Genomic DNA, 13,179 nt, shown 5'->3' on the forward strand with positions numbered 1-13,179 from the left:
GGAAGCAACCTGGGAGTTGTAGATCAACAAGTAAAGATTCTCATTCTCAAGCATTCCTATCTGTGACCATTAAATTCACAAAAGACCGGGATAACTTCTGAAATAATAGCAAGTTTCCCAAGAAGCAGACAAAGGACGGAGGACAGTAGCATAGTAATAGAACAAGCGGATTGGGCCGGAGAGTCTTACTATGAGGGCTTCAGAATAGGGAAATTTTGGTGTTGGTTCAGTAAATGATTGTGACCCCCTCCCCCTGCCATTTCTGGATGTCTGACCCTGAAAAAAGATGACAAGCCTTTGGGTAAATATTCAAATAGCTTTCTTCACCATTTGTATCCAGGTCTCCATGAGACAAAATATAAACACAGTAGAAAGAATGAGGTCGCAAATTTGAGGGGTTTTCAAACAGTGATGTGCAATTTCATAGTCCAATATTGACAGAATGAACAGCATGAGAACTAAGAGGAAATGGTTGCAAATAAGTTAGCATATGTGCCAGGGGTGGTAGGTGGTATTTGGAATCATTGTATAATTGTTTCCCGACTATCACTGGAATGGTGTAAAGGACTCCCACAAAACTAGTGCCAGGCAATACAGCAGAGCAACCAGAAAGATAGTGAGCCAGCAGGAGTCCTGCAAATAGTAGTGCTGAAAGCATGAAGTCATGATGATAGCTGAAGAGGAGAAAAAAAATCATTTGGCGTGTATTTTTGTGAGTGACTAGAAGTGGAGTAGATATAGGCAACTGGTGACAGGCTATCCGGTAGGAGCCTAGCTTACATCGACTTGAGCAGTAACACTTCTCCAGTGGGATGGAAATTCCAGTCCAGCAGGAGAGGTCAGAATTCTACTACTCCCTATTAATTGGGTGCCAACACACACCAACTATCCTTAGCAACTCAACACTCTCTTCCCAAACGCTTTTGAAGTGTCAGAAGCCGCTCACACACACATTCTGTGACTCTGTTCTGGGTGAACCAGATGACCAGTAGGAGTGTAAAAGCTGTGTTAGGGAATGTGAACAGGCTAAAGGCTAGGGCTTTTCGTACTGGAGAAGATGAGGCCATATAACTTATAAAACTGAGTGGAGTGGAGCAGATGAATTGAACAGTAGTTTAATGTGTTGGACACAGGAACATGAGAAGGCTCCATGAAACTAATGGCTAGCAGATGGAGACCAAATTGTAGAAAGTCTTTTTTACATGGCACATAAGCTATGGAATCAGTTGCCAGATTTGGTCAAAGCAACTAACATAGCAGGATTCAAAACAAAATTTGACAAGTTCCTAGAGGAAATCCATAAAGTAGACTTGAGAGGCATATTTTCAAAGCACTTAGCCTTCCAAAGTTCCATAGGTTTCTATGGAACTTTGGAAGGCTAAGTGCTTTGAAAATATGCCTATTGGAGTCATTGGTCATCCCTAGAAATGAACTGTGAAACGGATATAATTTTTGGGCTCTGCTGGAAGGTTTAAGTGTTATCAGAAGACACTTATTTTGATGGTGGGATGCTATCTCTGGTTCAGTAATACTTAGAACTTCATCCCAAGTTCCCAGGAAACTGAAGTGCTCTCAGCTTAGCCATGCATTATCTTCAGATCACGAACTTTGTTCTTAAATCCTCCCTTTCAAGGACAAGGCAATTTGTCAACGTCTGCTTCAACTTCTGTCCCAGATCCAGGATGTCACTTGACACTGAGGAGATTCCAGCAGTATTACATGCCAGCATACATCCGAAGACATGTCTAGGCAGATGGATGCCTTTCCTTTCTAGGCACTGGTTGATCTGCAGCATTGGGAGTTCTAAGTTCTGGTTTCTCCTGTTAGCTTCCAAGGCTGCATTCTGGCCCTTTAGCTAGGATTATTACCAGTTCAGGGAATGCGTCTATGGAAAGATGTTGCAGGGCTGTTTTTTCTATCTTAATCTTGTTATTTAGGAAACTTTTGAAAACCACCTTTTTAGAAAAGTTTGTACTTGGGTTTGATTTTTACTTTAAACTGTTTCCCAGAAGTTTGTTCTGGCCTCTTTGATTGGAACCCACTTATTTTTTATTTATTTTTTGTTACATTTGTACCCCGCGCTTTCCCACTCTTAGGTTCAATTTGGCTTACATATTATATACAGGTACTTATTTGTAACTGGGGCAATGGAGGGTTAAGTGACTTGCCCAGAGGTCATAAGGAGCTGCCTGTGCCTGCAGTGGGAATCGAACCCAGTTCCCCAGGACCAAAGTCCACCACACTAACCACTAGGCCACCCCTCCACTTTATTTATTTATTTATTTATTTATTTATTTATTTATAGCACTTATATTCCACAATATTCCCACCCATGGGCAGGCTCAAAGTGGCATACAACAGTCTACAAAAACATACAACAATTCTGCAAAAAACAATATCGTAAGAGAGAAAGGGAAGGAGCAAGGTGAGAAAAGGGGAAAGAGTAGCGGTGATCAGTATGTCACTACGACAGTTGTAATTCAGAAGGAAGAGACACCAGGTGGGTTTGGAGCGTATGTTCTACCAAAAAGGAAGGTCTTGAGGTGCTTCTTGAAGGTTGGGTGATCAGGAGTAAGTTTGACCAATTGAGGCAGCCCATTTCACAATTGAGTGCTAAGAAAGGAGAAGGTGGATGCATAGGTGGTCTTGTACTTGAGGCCACAGAAAACTGGGTAATGGAGATTTAAGTACGAACGAGCTGATTTGTGAGTTCCTAGGCGGCAGGTTAATTAGGGTGTCCATATAAGCAGGGGCTTCACCGTAGGTGATTTTGTGCACCAGAGTGCAAATTTTAAAAGCTATTTGGTCCTTCACTGGAAGCCAGTGCAGCTTCTCACGCAGTGGCCTTGAACTGTCTAATCTCGATTTACCGAAGATGAGCCTGGCCGCTGTGTTCTGGGCACTTTGTAGTTTTTTTAGGAGCATATCTGTGCACCCCCCCCCCCCCCCCATAAATTCCATTGCAGTAATCAAGGTGGCTTATGACTAGTGATTGAACTAAATTTCGGAATACTTCTCTAGGGAAATAAAGTTGTATACATTTAAGTTTCCAAAGAGAGAAGAACATTTGCCTGGCTGTAGAGTTCGCTTGTTGCTCCAGGGTTAAGGTTCTATTAACAATGACATCTAATATTTTTAGGGACTCCGAGATTGGCAAGACAAGCTCAGGAGTGATTAATGCTAGGGGCGTGAATTTGTTATAGGGAGAGGAGAGAATTAGAGTTTTCTCAGTATTGAGTTTGAATTTAAATGAGTTGGCCCAGTCAAGTTGGTCCAGCCAAGCATGGTGTGTAATCCTAGTCGTATTTCATTGGTAATTTCGCTTAGGTCTTTTTTAAAAGGAATGAAGATAGTGATGTCATCTGCATAAATAAATGGGTTGAGCCCAAGTTTGGAAAGGGCCGTGGCCAAAGGAATCAACATTATGTTGAAGAGTTGGCGAAAGTGGGGAACCCTGCGGCACACAACAGTCTGCTTTCCAAAGAGGTGATAAGCTAGTGCTGGAGTTAACTTGGTAACTTAGAACTGTTGAGGTGTTAGCGGGCTATAAGCTCCAATGCAATGGAGTTAGGAGTAGATTCTACTGGCATTGGTAATGTCTGCTATCTCTTCCTCTCCAGCGGAAACTTCCATCTTCAATGTCTCAGCCATTTTATTGTGCACTCCTCACCCACCACCTCTGCTGCACAAAAAGGAAATGGTTTGGTGTGAAAGGCAGCAAGTGGATCATAATCCCTCTGAACAAATTCAGATGTAAGTTGACAGCTAAAGACTCCCAACCATCCTTCTGTTAGGAGCTGTGGTCTACAAAATCCTGAGTGGAATAGGTAAACAAGTCATTTGTCTTGGTACTTAAAGGATGCTCCATGAAGTCGTAGTAAAAACTCATTTTTAACTTTAATCAAATGTTTAATTCATTGCTAGTGAATGTGGTAAAAGCAGTTAATCTAGCCATGTTTATAAAAGTTTGGACAAATTCCTGGAGGTAGTCCATAAACTGTTAAGGTAGATCCAGGGAGAGTCCCTGCTTATTCTGGGAGTACGTAGTATGGAATCTTGCTATTTGGGGGGATTTCTAGTGGAGGGGGAGGGGGAATTCTACTAGGTACTAGTGACCTGGTTTTTTTCAACAGATCTGTGCTAGATAACTTTGACCCAAATTCTGTACCTCTTAACTGTTCTACTAGTATTTGTGAAATTTAGCCCTCGGTGTTAATTATTCTTGTAACTTAATTTGCTCATGTATGAAATGACATGTTTTATTCTTTTAAACTATAAAACTTGAGTATCTGGAGTATATATACTAGTGTGATTTACTTTGTAGAATCTTGTTGCCTAGTGTACAACAAGAGCAAGACAGCAAGAGGCAAGATGGCGGTCAGCAAGGACACTGCAAACTGAGCTCCAACCTGGAATTTTTTTTTTTAATTTTAGTGCACTTAAGAGCACTTTACCTCTTCATGCCTAAACGTAAAGGGAAGCTTCGGTCACCCTCCAGCTTGTCTGCTTCTCCACTTTGGCAGATGGAGATTTTGCAGTTTGGAAGACAATGTCGCATCAGGCTTTTCAGCTTCACAGGGCATGAGGAAGAGCCCTGTTCTGGAGAGCGATGCTACACTCAGACCGGAGGCCCAGCTAATCCTTCTGTTCCTTGACCTATGGCACCCCTGAGACATCTACAGCGGCTAAGTTGCTGTCGCTGCTTCCAACTCAGAGGGCTGTAGCTGCCGTCTACTTCAGGGCGTTTACCATCTGGTAGCCAGACAGAGGTTATCTCAGGAGGATGTCAGGAAGACCCAGGGAACTCCTTGTTCCTTCCCTAGTTAAAGCCTGTAGATGTAAGTTTAGACTCCATTTGGAACGTTCTGGATTCCATACACAAAGTATGTGCCTTGGCTTTGCCTACTGTAGGTGAAAACAGGATTCAAAAAGTACAAGATGCTTTAAAATCCCGGGGGGGGGGGGGGGGAGGTTAAAGAAATGACAGACCCAACAGTTAAAACATGCTCGAATTACTCTAATGCAAGATAGTCTTTTGTTTCAGAGAAAAATGGGGAACTTTTAAAATTTATACAAAACTGAACTTGCGTGTGTTGAATTTTCCTCAAGTAATTACAATGTCACCAAAGGAAGCTTTTTAAAATTTGCAAAAAGTGTTTTAAATATTTCCCAGAGGGTTTTCCTCCATTACATAGAATTTTATATACCAATTTCAAAGAATAATCGACCTCTGTTCAAGAATCATCTATGGTTGATGTGTCTTCAGACAGTTTGGACTTGACCAGCATTTTGGAAAAATCCTAGGAGGAAGTTATTCCAAGGACAATCTTTGATTACTTTGTTTTCAACCAAGTTAAATATGCTTTACTTCATTTTATATTTTAGGTTTGAAGATTTGAACTTGGTGGAAACTTTTCTGTATTTCCTGGTGTCATTTCGGACCTTTACAAGTCTCTTCCCTTTGACAACGTGTGGTTGATATTTTTGCTGAGTTCCAGTTGAGCTATCATGTAAATGTGTTTTTAATAACCACCAATATATTTATGATTCTCAATTACAGTATTTCTTGGAAGGGAAAGGTTCTGCCACAAGTGGAGACTGAATAATTTCAATAAGTGAGAATCATAATATTGGCATCTAAACTTGCTGTTTTCCTAGCAGTAATCTTTTCTTTTGAATTTCCCTGTTTCCTCAGTGATAATGGACTCTTGCCTCTCTCCATTTGTGGACTATATAGGGTTAATGTGATTTTAATTCTGTTGCCTAGTTATTGCTTATTTTGAATTGTCTTTCTTTATATTAATCCTTCATCCTTATTCAATTTATTTTGAATGTGAATTTAAATGCAAATAAGAGCAAGACAACCCATAAACATTGCTTCAAAGATCTAACATGTTATAACCAATCCAAGTGCCCCTAAAATTTAGTGTTCTGCAAGTTTTTTTTATACCCTTGTGCCTTTATCATTATACTATCTTAATGCATTAAAATAAGCTTTACTGATCTACACAATGCAATCTTTTCAGTATGAAAGAATAATTATGGAAATATTCAAGAGTAATAAATCAGGCAAGAATATCCAGGAAAGTATGTTGCATGTGTTCCAAATAGATCAAGATTTGTGTGATAACATTTTAAATGTTGGATAACTAAATCTGGCTTCAGGGAATACTTAATATAGACTGTTATAGTAACTTTTTCCCCCTGGAAGGTCCTAGTGTAGACCCATGAAGCCAAGGAGGACAGCATTTTGGAATCCAAGTATATTTATTTATACCTGTTTAGCTGTTTCAATGTTTGTTTTTGCTTTTCCAATAAGTGAAGAAAAGGCTCAGGACAGGGTAGCTGAAGCACAGATTTAATTTGTCTTGCTAAAGACACGATCATAATATCGGATAATCTTCCTTTGGCCTATGATTTGAAATTAAAGCATTTATTTATCAATGTAGAACTGATATTTATATGCCTGCTGCTTTTCCTACTAAATTTTGGTTCTATATTTTTGTACTTAGTTTAAAACTATCCATAGTAAGGAAGCTTTGCTTTTTTATATTGCTTTTGAGGAAATGTAGCTTGCTTCTGGTAACCTAGGGACATCAAGGAGTTTCTCATATGTTTCACCAGATCAGCATTTCCTTCAGATTGTGTACAGCAATGCTTCAAAAACCATTACTAATCCCAAGTTTAAAATGTAAAAACATCCAGATTTCATGACCCCAAAAGGTTATCAATAGAAATCAAACAAAATACAACATGGAAAAGAAAATATACCTTTTTTTATTGGACATAACTTAATACATTTCTTGATTAGCTTTCGAAGGTTGCCCTTCTTCGTCAGATCGGAAATAAGCAAATGTGCTAGCTGACAGTGTATATAAGTGAAAACATTCAAGCATTACTATGACAGTCTGACAGGGTGGGAGGATGGGGGTGGGTCGGAGGTATGCATGGGGACATCAAAGCATATCATTGATATTCTAACAGGATGGGTGTGGATAGGTGAGGGGTGGGGTGATCAACAGAGACACACAGCTTTATGGTTTACTAGTAAAAAAGGCCCGTTTCTGACACAAATGAAACGGGCGCTAGCAAGGTTTTCCTCTGAGTGTGTATGTTTGGGAGAGTGTATGTGAGAGTGAGTGTTTGAGAGTCAGAGTGAAAGTGGCCATCTGTCCCCTGCCCCCTCCATTCATCCTTTTCCAGCAATTCCCCTCTGTCCCTGAGCCCTGCCCTCCCAATCCATGCCCATCCATGCTCCTCTGTCACCTGGCCCCTCCATTTTTCCCTATCCAGCATTTCCCCTCTCTGCCTGAGGCCTGCTCTGCAATCCATATCCATCCATGCCCATCTGTCCCCTCCATTCATCCCTATTCAGCAATTCCCCTCTCCCTGAGTCCTGCCCTTCCAATCCATGCCCATCCATGCTCCTCTGTCACCTGGCCCCTCCATTTTTCCCTATCCAGCATTTCCCCTCTCTGCCTGAGGCCTGCTCTGCAATGCATATCCATCCATGCCCATCTGTCCCCTCCATTCATCCCTATCCAGCAATTCCCCTCTCCCTGAGTCCTGCCCTTCCAATCCATGCCCAGCCATGCTCCTCTGTCACCTGGCCCCTCCATTTTTCCCTATCCAGCATTTCCCCTCTCTGCCTGAGGCCTGCTCTGCAATCCATATCCATCCATGCCCATCTGTCCCCTCCATTCATCCCTATCCAGCAATTCCCCTCTCCCTGAGTCCTGCCCTTCCAATCCATGCCCATCCATGCTCCTCTGTCACCTGGCCCCTCCATTTTTCCCTATCCAGCATTTCCCCTCTCTGCCTGAGGCCTGCTCTGCAATGCATATCCATCCATGCCCATCTGTCCCCTCCATTCATCCCTATCCAGCAATTCCCCTCTCCCTGAGTCCTGCCCTTCCAATCCATGCCCATCCATGCTCCTCTGTCACCTGGCCCCTCCATTTTTCCCTATCCAGCATTTCCCCTCTCTGCCTGAGGCCTGCTCTGCAATCCATATCCATCCATGCCCATCTGTCCCCTCCATTCATCCCTATCCAGCAATTCCCTTCTCCCTGAGTCCTGCCCTTCCAATCCATGCCCATCCATGCTCATCTGTCACCTGGCCCCTCCATTTTTCCCTATCCAGCAATTTCCCTCTCTCCCTGAGTCCTGCCCTCCCAATCCATGCCCATCCATGCTCCTCTGTCCCCTGCCCCCTCCCTTCATCCATTTCCAGTAATTCCCCTCTCTCCCTGTGCCCTGCCCTCCCAATCCATACCCATCCATGCTCCTCTGTCCCCTGCCGCCTCCATTCATCCTTTTCCAGCAAGTCCCCTCTCGCCCTTCCATGCCCCCCCCCCCGTCGCATCCATGCTACTCTCTCTCCCATGTCCCAGCCTGGCCCGCCCCCTTCGCATCCATGCATTGTTTTGTTTTTTTTTTCTTCTTTTTCAATTTACCTCCGTGGTTCCGGCAACGAAGCGTCAGGGAAGGAGGCGGCGCTCCCGACGTCTAGCTTTCCCTTCGCTGTGTTCCGCCTTCTTTTTAAGGCGGAACACAGCGAAGGGAAGGCTAGACGTCGGGAGCGCCGCCTCCTTCCCTGACGTTTCACTTCCGGATTTGTTTGTTTTGTCGCGAGGGCGGGGCAGAGACGGCTGGCTGGCTTGAAGGCTTCACACCACGAATCCACGAACCCTTCAGCCTCAGCCTGGGAGTGACGTCAGATGGCTTCAAGGCTTCAGGCTTCAGGGCTTCAGGCTTCCGGCTTCACAGAACGTTGTCTTCAGAACGTTCACGGTGCGTTTTATTATATTAGATAATGGGCTAGGAACCCCAGATCCTTGTTAAGTCCTTTCTGTTGGGTGTTAAAATATTCAATCATTCTGACTTCAAAGGTCTTACGTTCTTGTATGGTTTTAAAGTTACCTTTCAGTATTCTCACTGTGAAATCACTGGTACAGTGTCCTGGTTCTGTGAAGACGTAAAACCTTTGAAGTCAGAATGATTGAATATTGGTTTTGAAGAACTTAGATGCAGTTCTTTAGTCTCTGCCAGTGGTTCTCAACCCAGTCAAGATTGTGATTTTGCATGCAAATTTGGTTCATGCATATTCATTGGGGATATCCAGAAAAGCTGACATTGGCTAATTCTGCCACCTGCTTTCCTGTTACAAGGAAGGATCCACAGTAAGAGCAGCAGCAGGAGGCAGCAGCAGAATAGAGCTAAAAAATGGTGCTAGTTTGTGGATGCTGACTAATGCTGCTCAGATACCACCCTCCTGCAATTTTAATTGCCCTTATGCCAGATATTCGAATTGTACAGGAATTTGTGTAACAACTCTGTGGTGATTTTCTTTTCAGCCAGAATCTCTTGCTGCATTTACTGGTTATTCACTTAGTGAAATAGTGCCTTGCCTGAGTGAGCTGCATAGGGCATGTCTTAATGCTCCCAATCAACCACAACAAGCAATTCGAGAGAAATACAAAATTTCCAAGTAAGTTGTATTAGTATTCTAAGTAGACTGGCTTCTTACATGCTACCTGTCTAAATCTGACTCTGGGGCAAAGGCCTTGTGAAATGATTTGCTGATAGCTGTTTTTGCTTTTGTCTGCAGGTACATGCATGTGTCGCTCCTGGAGCCTCCAGCCCAGCTACCTCTGAAATAAACATCAATGCACTGGACACAAATTTTAAAACTAGCACTTACCTCATGATCAACAGAGTTGGTCTAATTTTGACACTGCAGGTCAAGTGTCTGCAACAACTTGTTGCCCTAGGATTTTTTATTGATATTTTAGATATTTTTTAATAAGGACTTTAGACCTTGGATTTTAATACAGATTAAGGAAGTATGTAAACAATTATGACCAACTGGGGGGTATGCTTTGGTGGCTAACTTCTAGGACACTGCCAGGAAGACCCACTGATTAGCCATTATTGCTATAAGCTGCTAATATTTTGTTTACAGTAGATGGGCTGATTTGGGGAAAAACATTGTGTAGCAGCTCTGGGCTACACTAGCTAATTTGCCCAAGATTTGTGTCCCTGTCCCAGTATTCTAGGTCTTGCATCCTATAAATTTTATGCTCCTTTTTTAACAGTGTAATTTTTCAATTATAAATTAATGGAAGGACCAGCAATGGGGGGTACTTGCCTACGCTATGTGATGGACATCATGACATTGTCAACAGTATGATCTGGAACAGAAGTTGCCAACCAAGTACATCTGTCATCTGATTTGATAGCCTTAATGCTTAAAAGAAGTAGCACACACTGACTTTTTTTTAAAAACAAAAAGCTCTGATGCTATGTACACTTCTCCTGCCGTATCTTTGTGACTTCCAAGGTGCAAAGTAGGTTTTTTTTTTTTAAATAAAATTAATGCTTGAAAAGCGCATATCTTGTTAATGTATAACTCATTGATTTTTAGTTTAAGCTAATTGAATGATAGATGCAATAAGTGTGACTTCTTTGAAGGTTCATCAAGAAATGATTCCAAATAGGGGTTAAGTGTAACTTGTGTAGAAAACTAAATTGGGCCCAGTAAGAAACAGCAGAAGAGATGTAAGAGTAAAACAGTTAACTTTTCTATAGCCCCTAAGGATATGCATTTGTTTGAAAATACACAGTGAATGTCAGTGATGCATCTATATCAATGGCAAAGAAAAACAGCAGCAAAACCATGGAATCTACTGTCAATAGTTGCATGCAGAATGTATACGAGTATGTACAATGCAAATTATGTGCTTTTTCATAAGTGTGCACTATTCAAGATGCTGCTCCTGTGATGACATAGGAGGGGGAAATTCTCAGAAATATGAAACAGCTCTGACTAGAGTTGTAGTGATTGGTCAAACATCAGGCCCTAGTTAAGGGTACCTTTTCATACCATAGTTGAATTAGTATGGATAACCACGCAAGCCCTGGACTCATTAGGGTTTTGTCTGATGCTCTTTTCATGGTGGGGGTGTCAAGCAAGCAAGTCTCTTGAATGTGAATACTGCCTGTGCTGAAAACAATTGTATGATGATATTTTTATATCAGTTACAGCAGAAAATGACCATATAATTAGGCTCCAATTTTACCATAAATAGTATAGGATCTGCTAACCTGCAATATCAGTGTGGCAGGCTTGTGAATTTGCAGTAACTTTTTATTACTTAGGAATATTGTGAATTCCTAACTACAGCAATGCAAAGGAAACTGGCTCTGACTTGAGTCCTCTTTTTTAGAGGGCTGCATTATGATGTCAAAGCCTTCCCATTCATGATATTTTTCCCATGTTCTTTGTTTAGTATCATGATGGCTATTGGTATGCCTGGATACTATCAATAAGGGGCTGAAGGGTGCAATTTTGCATAGGGGACATGGTGGGGTGGGATTGGAAGCTGAGGGTGGGGCTTCAAGGGAGTGATTTGGATATTAGGAAAATATTTGGGGAGGGGGATTTTTCTGTAACATCACCACCCCCTTTAAGTTGCTGTCTGCAGTTGAGGGTGTGGTTAATGGCCTGTTACCAGCAAGGAAAGTAATATGTCTTAGTTGTGAACTCTCCATGAATGCAGCTTGCAAGGTTTAATGCAAACTTTTGCATAATTGGTGGCTTTGTAGGCTTCTTAGCTCATTTAAACAATATGTGGTGGTATTAATGCAGCTTAACATGGGATTTATTTTTACTGGCAAATAATGCATGTTGCTAATTAAAGTTATACCCCTCTTTAAAATTCTGTGGAACGTAAATTCACAATAAAAAAAACAATCAAATATATGTAACCGTCATAAAACTTAATACGGCTGCATCAATTATATATACTCTAAGCATTACCAAAAGCCTGTGTTTAGGAATAGGGCTGAAGATAGCCTTTGCAATCCAGACATTCAGCCAGCTCCAGCTTGGATATTCCACTACAGAAAACAATGTGACAATGAAAAACAGCATCTACACTTGTGAACACAAGGACAGACCTCTCATACCACCTCACTTGCACGCATGCCGAAGACAGACTGAACATAGGGCATGTGAGGCAGCTGGGCAAACTGTCTCAGATAGGGCAAGGTCTGGGAGGGATGGAGGAGGCTCATGGGTTTGGCACACCTACAGTATCTCTCATTGAGTGCCGATTACTTAAAAAAAAAAAAAAAAGTCACTAAGTGCTAGTTTATAAATAACATGCAGTTGGGTGCCATTTATAGAATAACATTTGATGTTGGGATCTGTGCCTAATTTTGGGCACAAGGATTCACACCAACTGAATGTTAATTAAATTGCACAAACAATTTGGGGGTGTGCACAATTTTTGAGCATCATATATAGCATTAGGTCATGATTCCAGAATACTGAAGATGTTAAGGACTAATTACTAGCCAGGTTAGACCAATTATTTCAGTTTGATTCTAGCAGTATCTTTTCTCTATGGTGTAGGTCTAAATTGTTTCTAGTCTTGAAAACTTTATGTGCTGGCAGTAACTAGTCTGGGGTGGGGAGGGGATGGGACTTGATATCCCACCTTCTTGTGTGTTTTTTTTTTTTTTTGCAACTACATTCAAAGCGGTTCACATAGTATATACAGGTACTTATTTTGTACCTGGGACAATGAAGGGTTAAGTGACTTACCTAGAGTCACAAAGATCTGCATTAACCACTAGGCTAATCTTCCACTCTAAACTAGTGTGATTGTCATTAGGCTGAGGTTTAGACAGTGCTTGGTTCCCCCTGCACCCCCCCCCCCCAAATGAGGGTTATGTATAATATAAGCTGTCTCTCCTATTAGTCTACAGTCTGTTAAAATTCATAGTGTAGCTTTCCTCTGCCTAAATATACATTTGAGGAAATTCTGCATCAGGGTGCAGCTGGGGCAAGTACTTTAGGCATCTCCCTCTCAGAAATTGAGTTGGTTTCCTAGAGGCTCTTCCCAGTTAGATTTTCAGGATACTCATAAAGAATATGCATGAAAGATTTGCATGCACATAGCCATTGTGAATATCTCCTTAAAGTCAACTAGGCCAGGATTACTAATCTGAGTCTAAATTTCTGTTCTCCCTGCCCTTCCCCCCCCCCCCCCCCCCCCCCCCCCCAGCTTTATTTATATTTTCAGATATTTTTCCTGTTTGGAATCCAAGGTTAGCACCAAGATCTTCAAAGCTAATGTTCTGTTATTATGCCACTCTTAATACTCCAAGTGG

At 41.8% G+C, this 13,179-nt stretch overlaps 1 protein-coding gene across 1 annotated transcript in view; it reads left to right on the forward strand.

Moving 5' to 3' along the window:
• Positions 1-10,346, forward strand: part of CCNA1 (cyclin A1) — a 51,531-nt gene extending 41,185 nt beyond the window's left edge. The window contains 2 exon segments of the mRNA XM_030199396.1: positions 9,357-9,490; positions 9,611-10,346. Of these exon segments, the coding sequence (XP_030055256.1) occupies positions 9,357-9,490; positions 9,611-9,662 (186 nt within the window). The 3' untranslated portion in view covers positions 9,663-10,346.
• The last annotated feature ends 2,833 nt before the right edge of the window (positions 10,347-13,179 follow it).

Source organism: Microcaecilia unicolor, chromosome 4 (assembly GCF_901765095.1).
Source record: "Microcaecilia unicolor chromosome 4, aMicUni1.1, whole genome shotgun sequence".
Taxonomy (NCBI): Eukaryota; Metazoa; Chordata; class Amphibia; order Gymnophiona; family Siphonopidae; genus Microcaecilia; species Microcaecilia unicolor.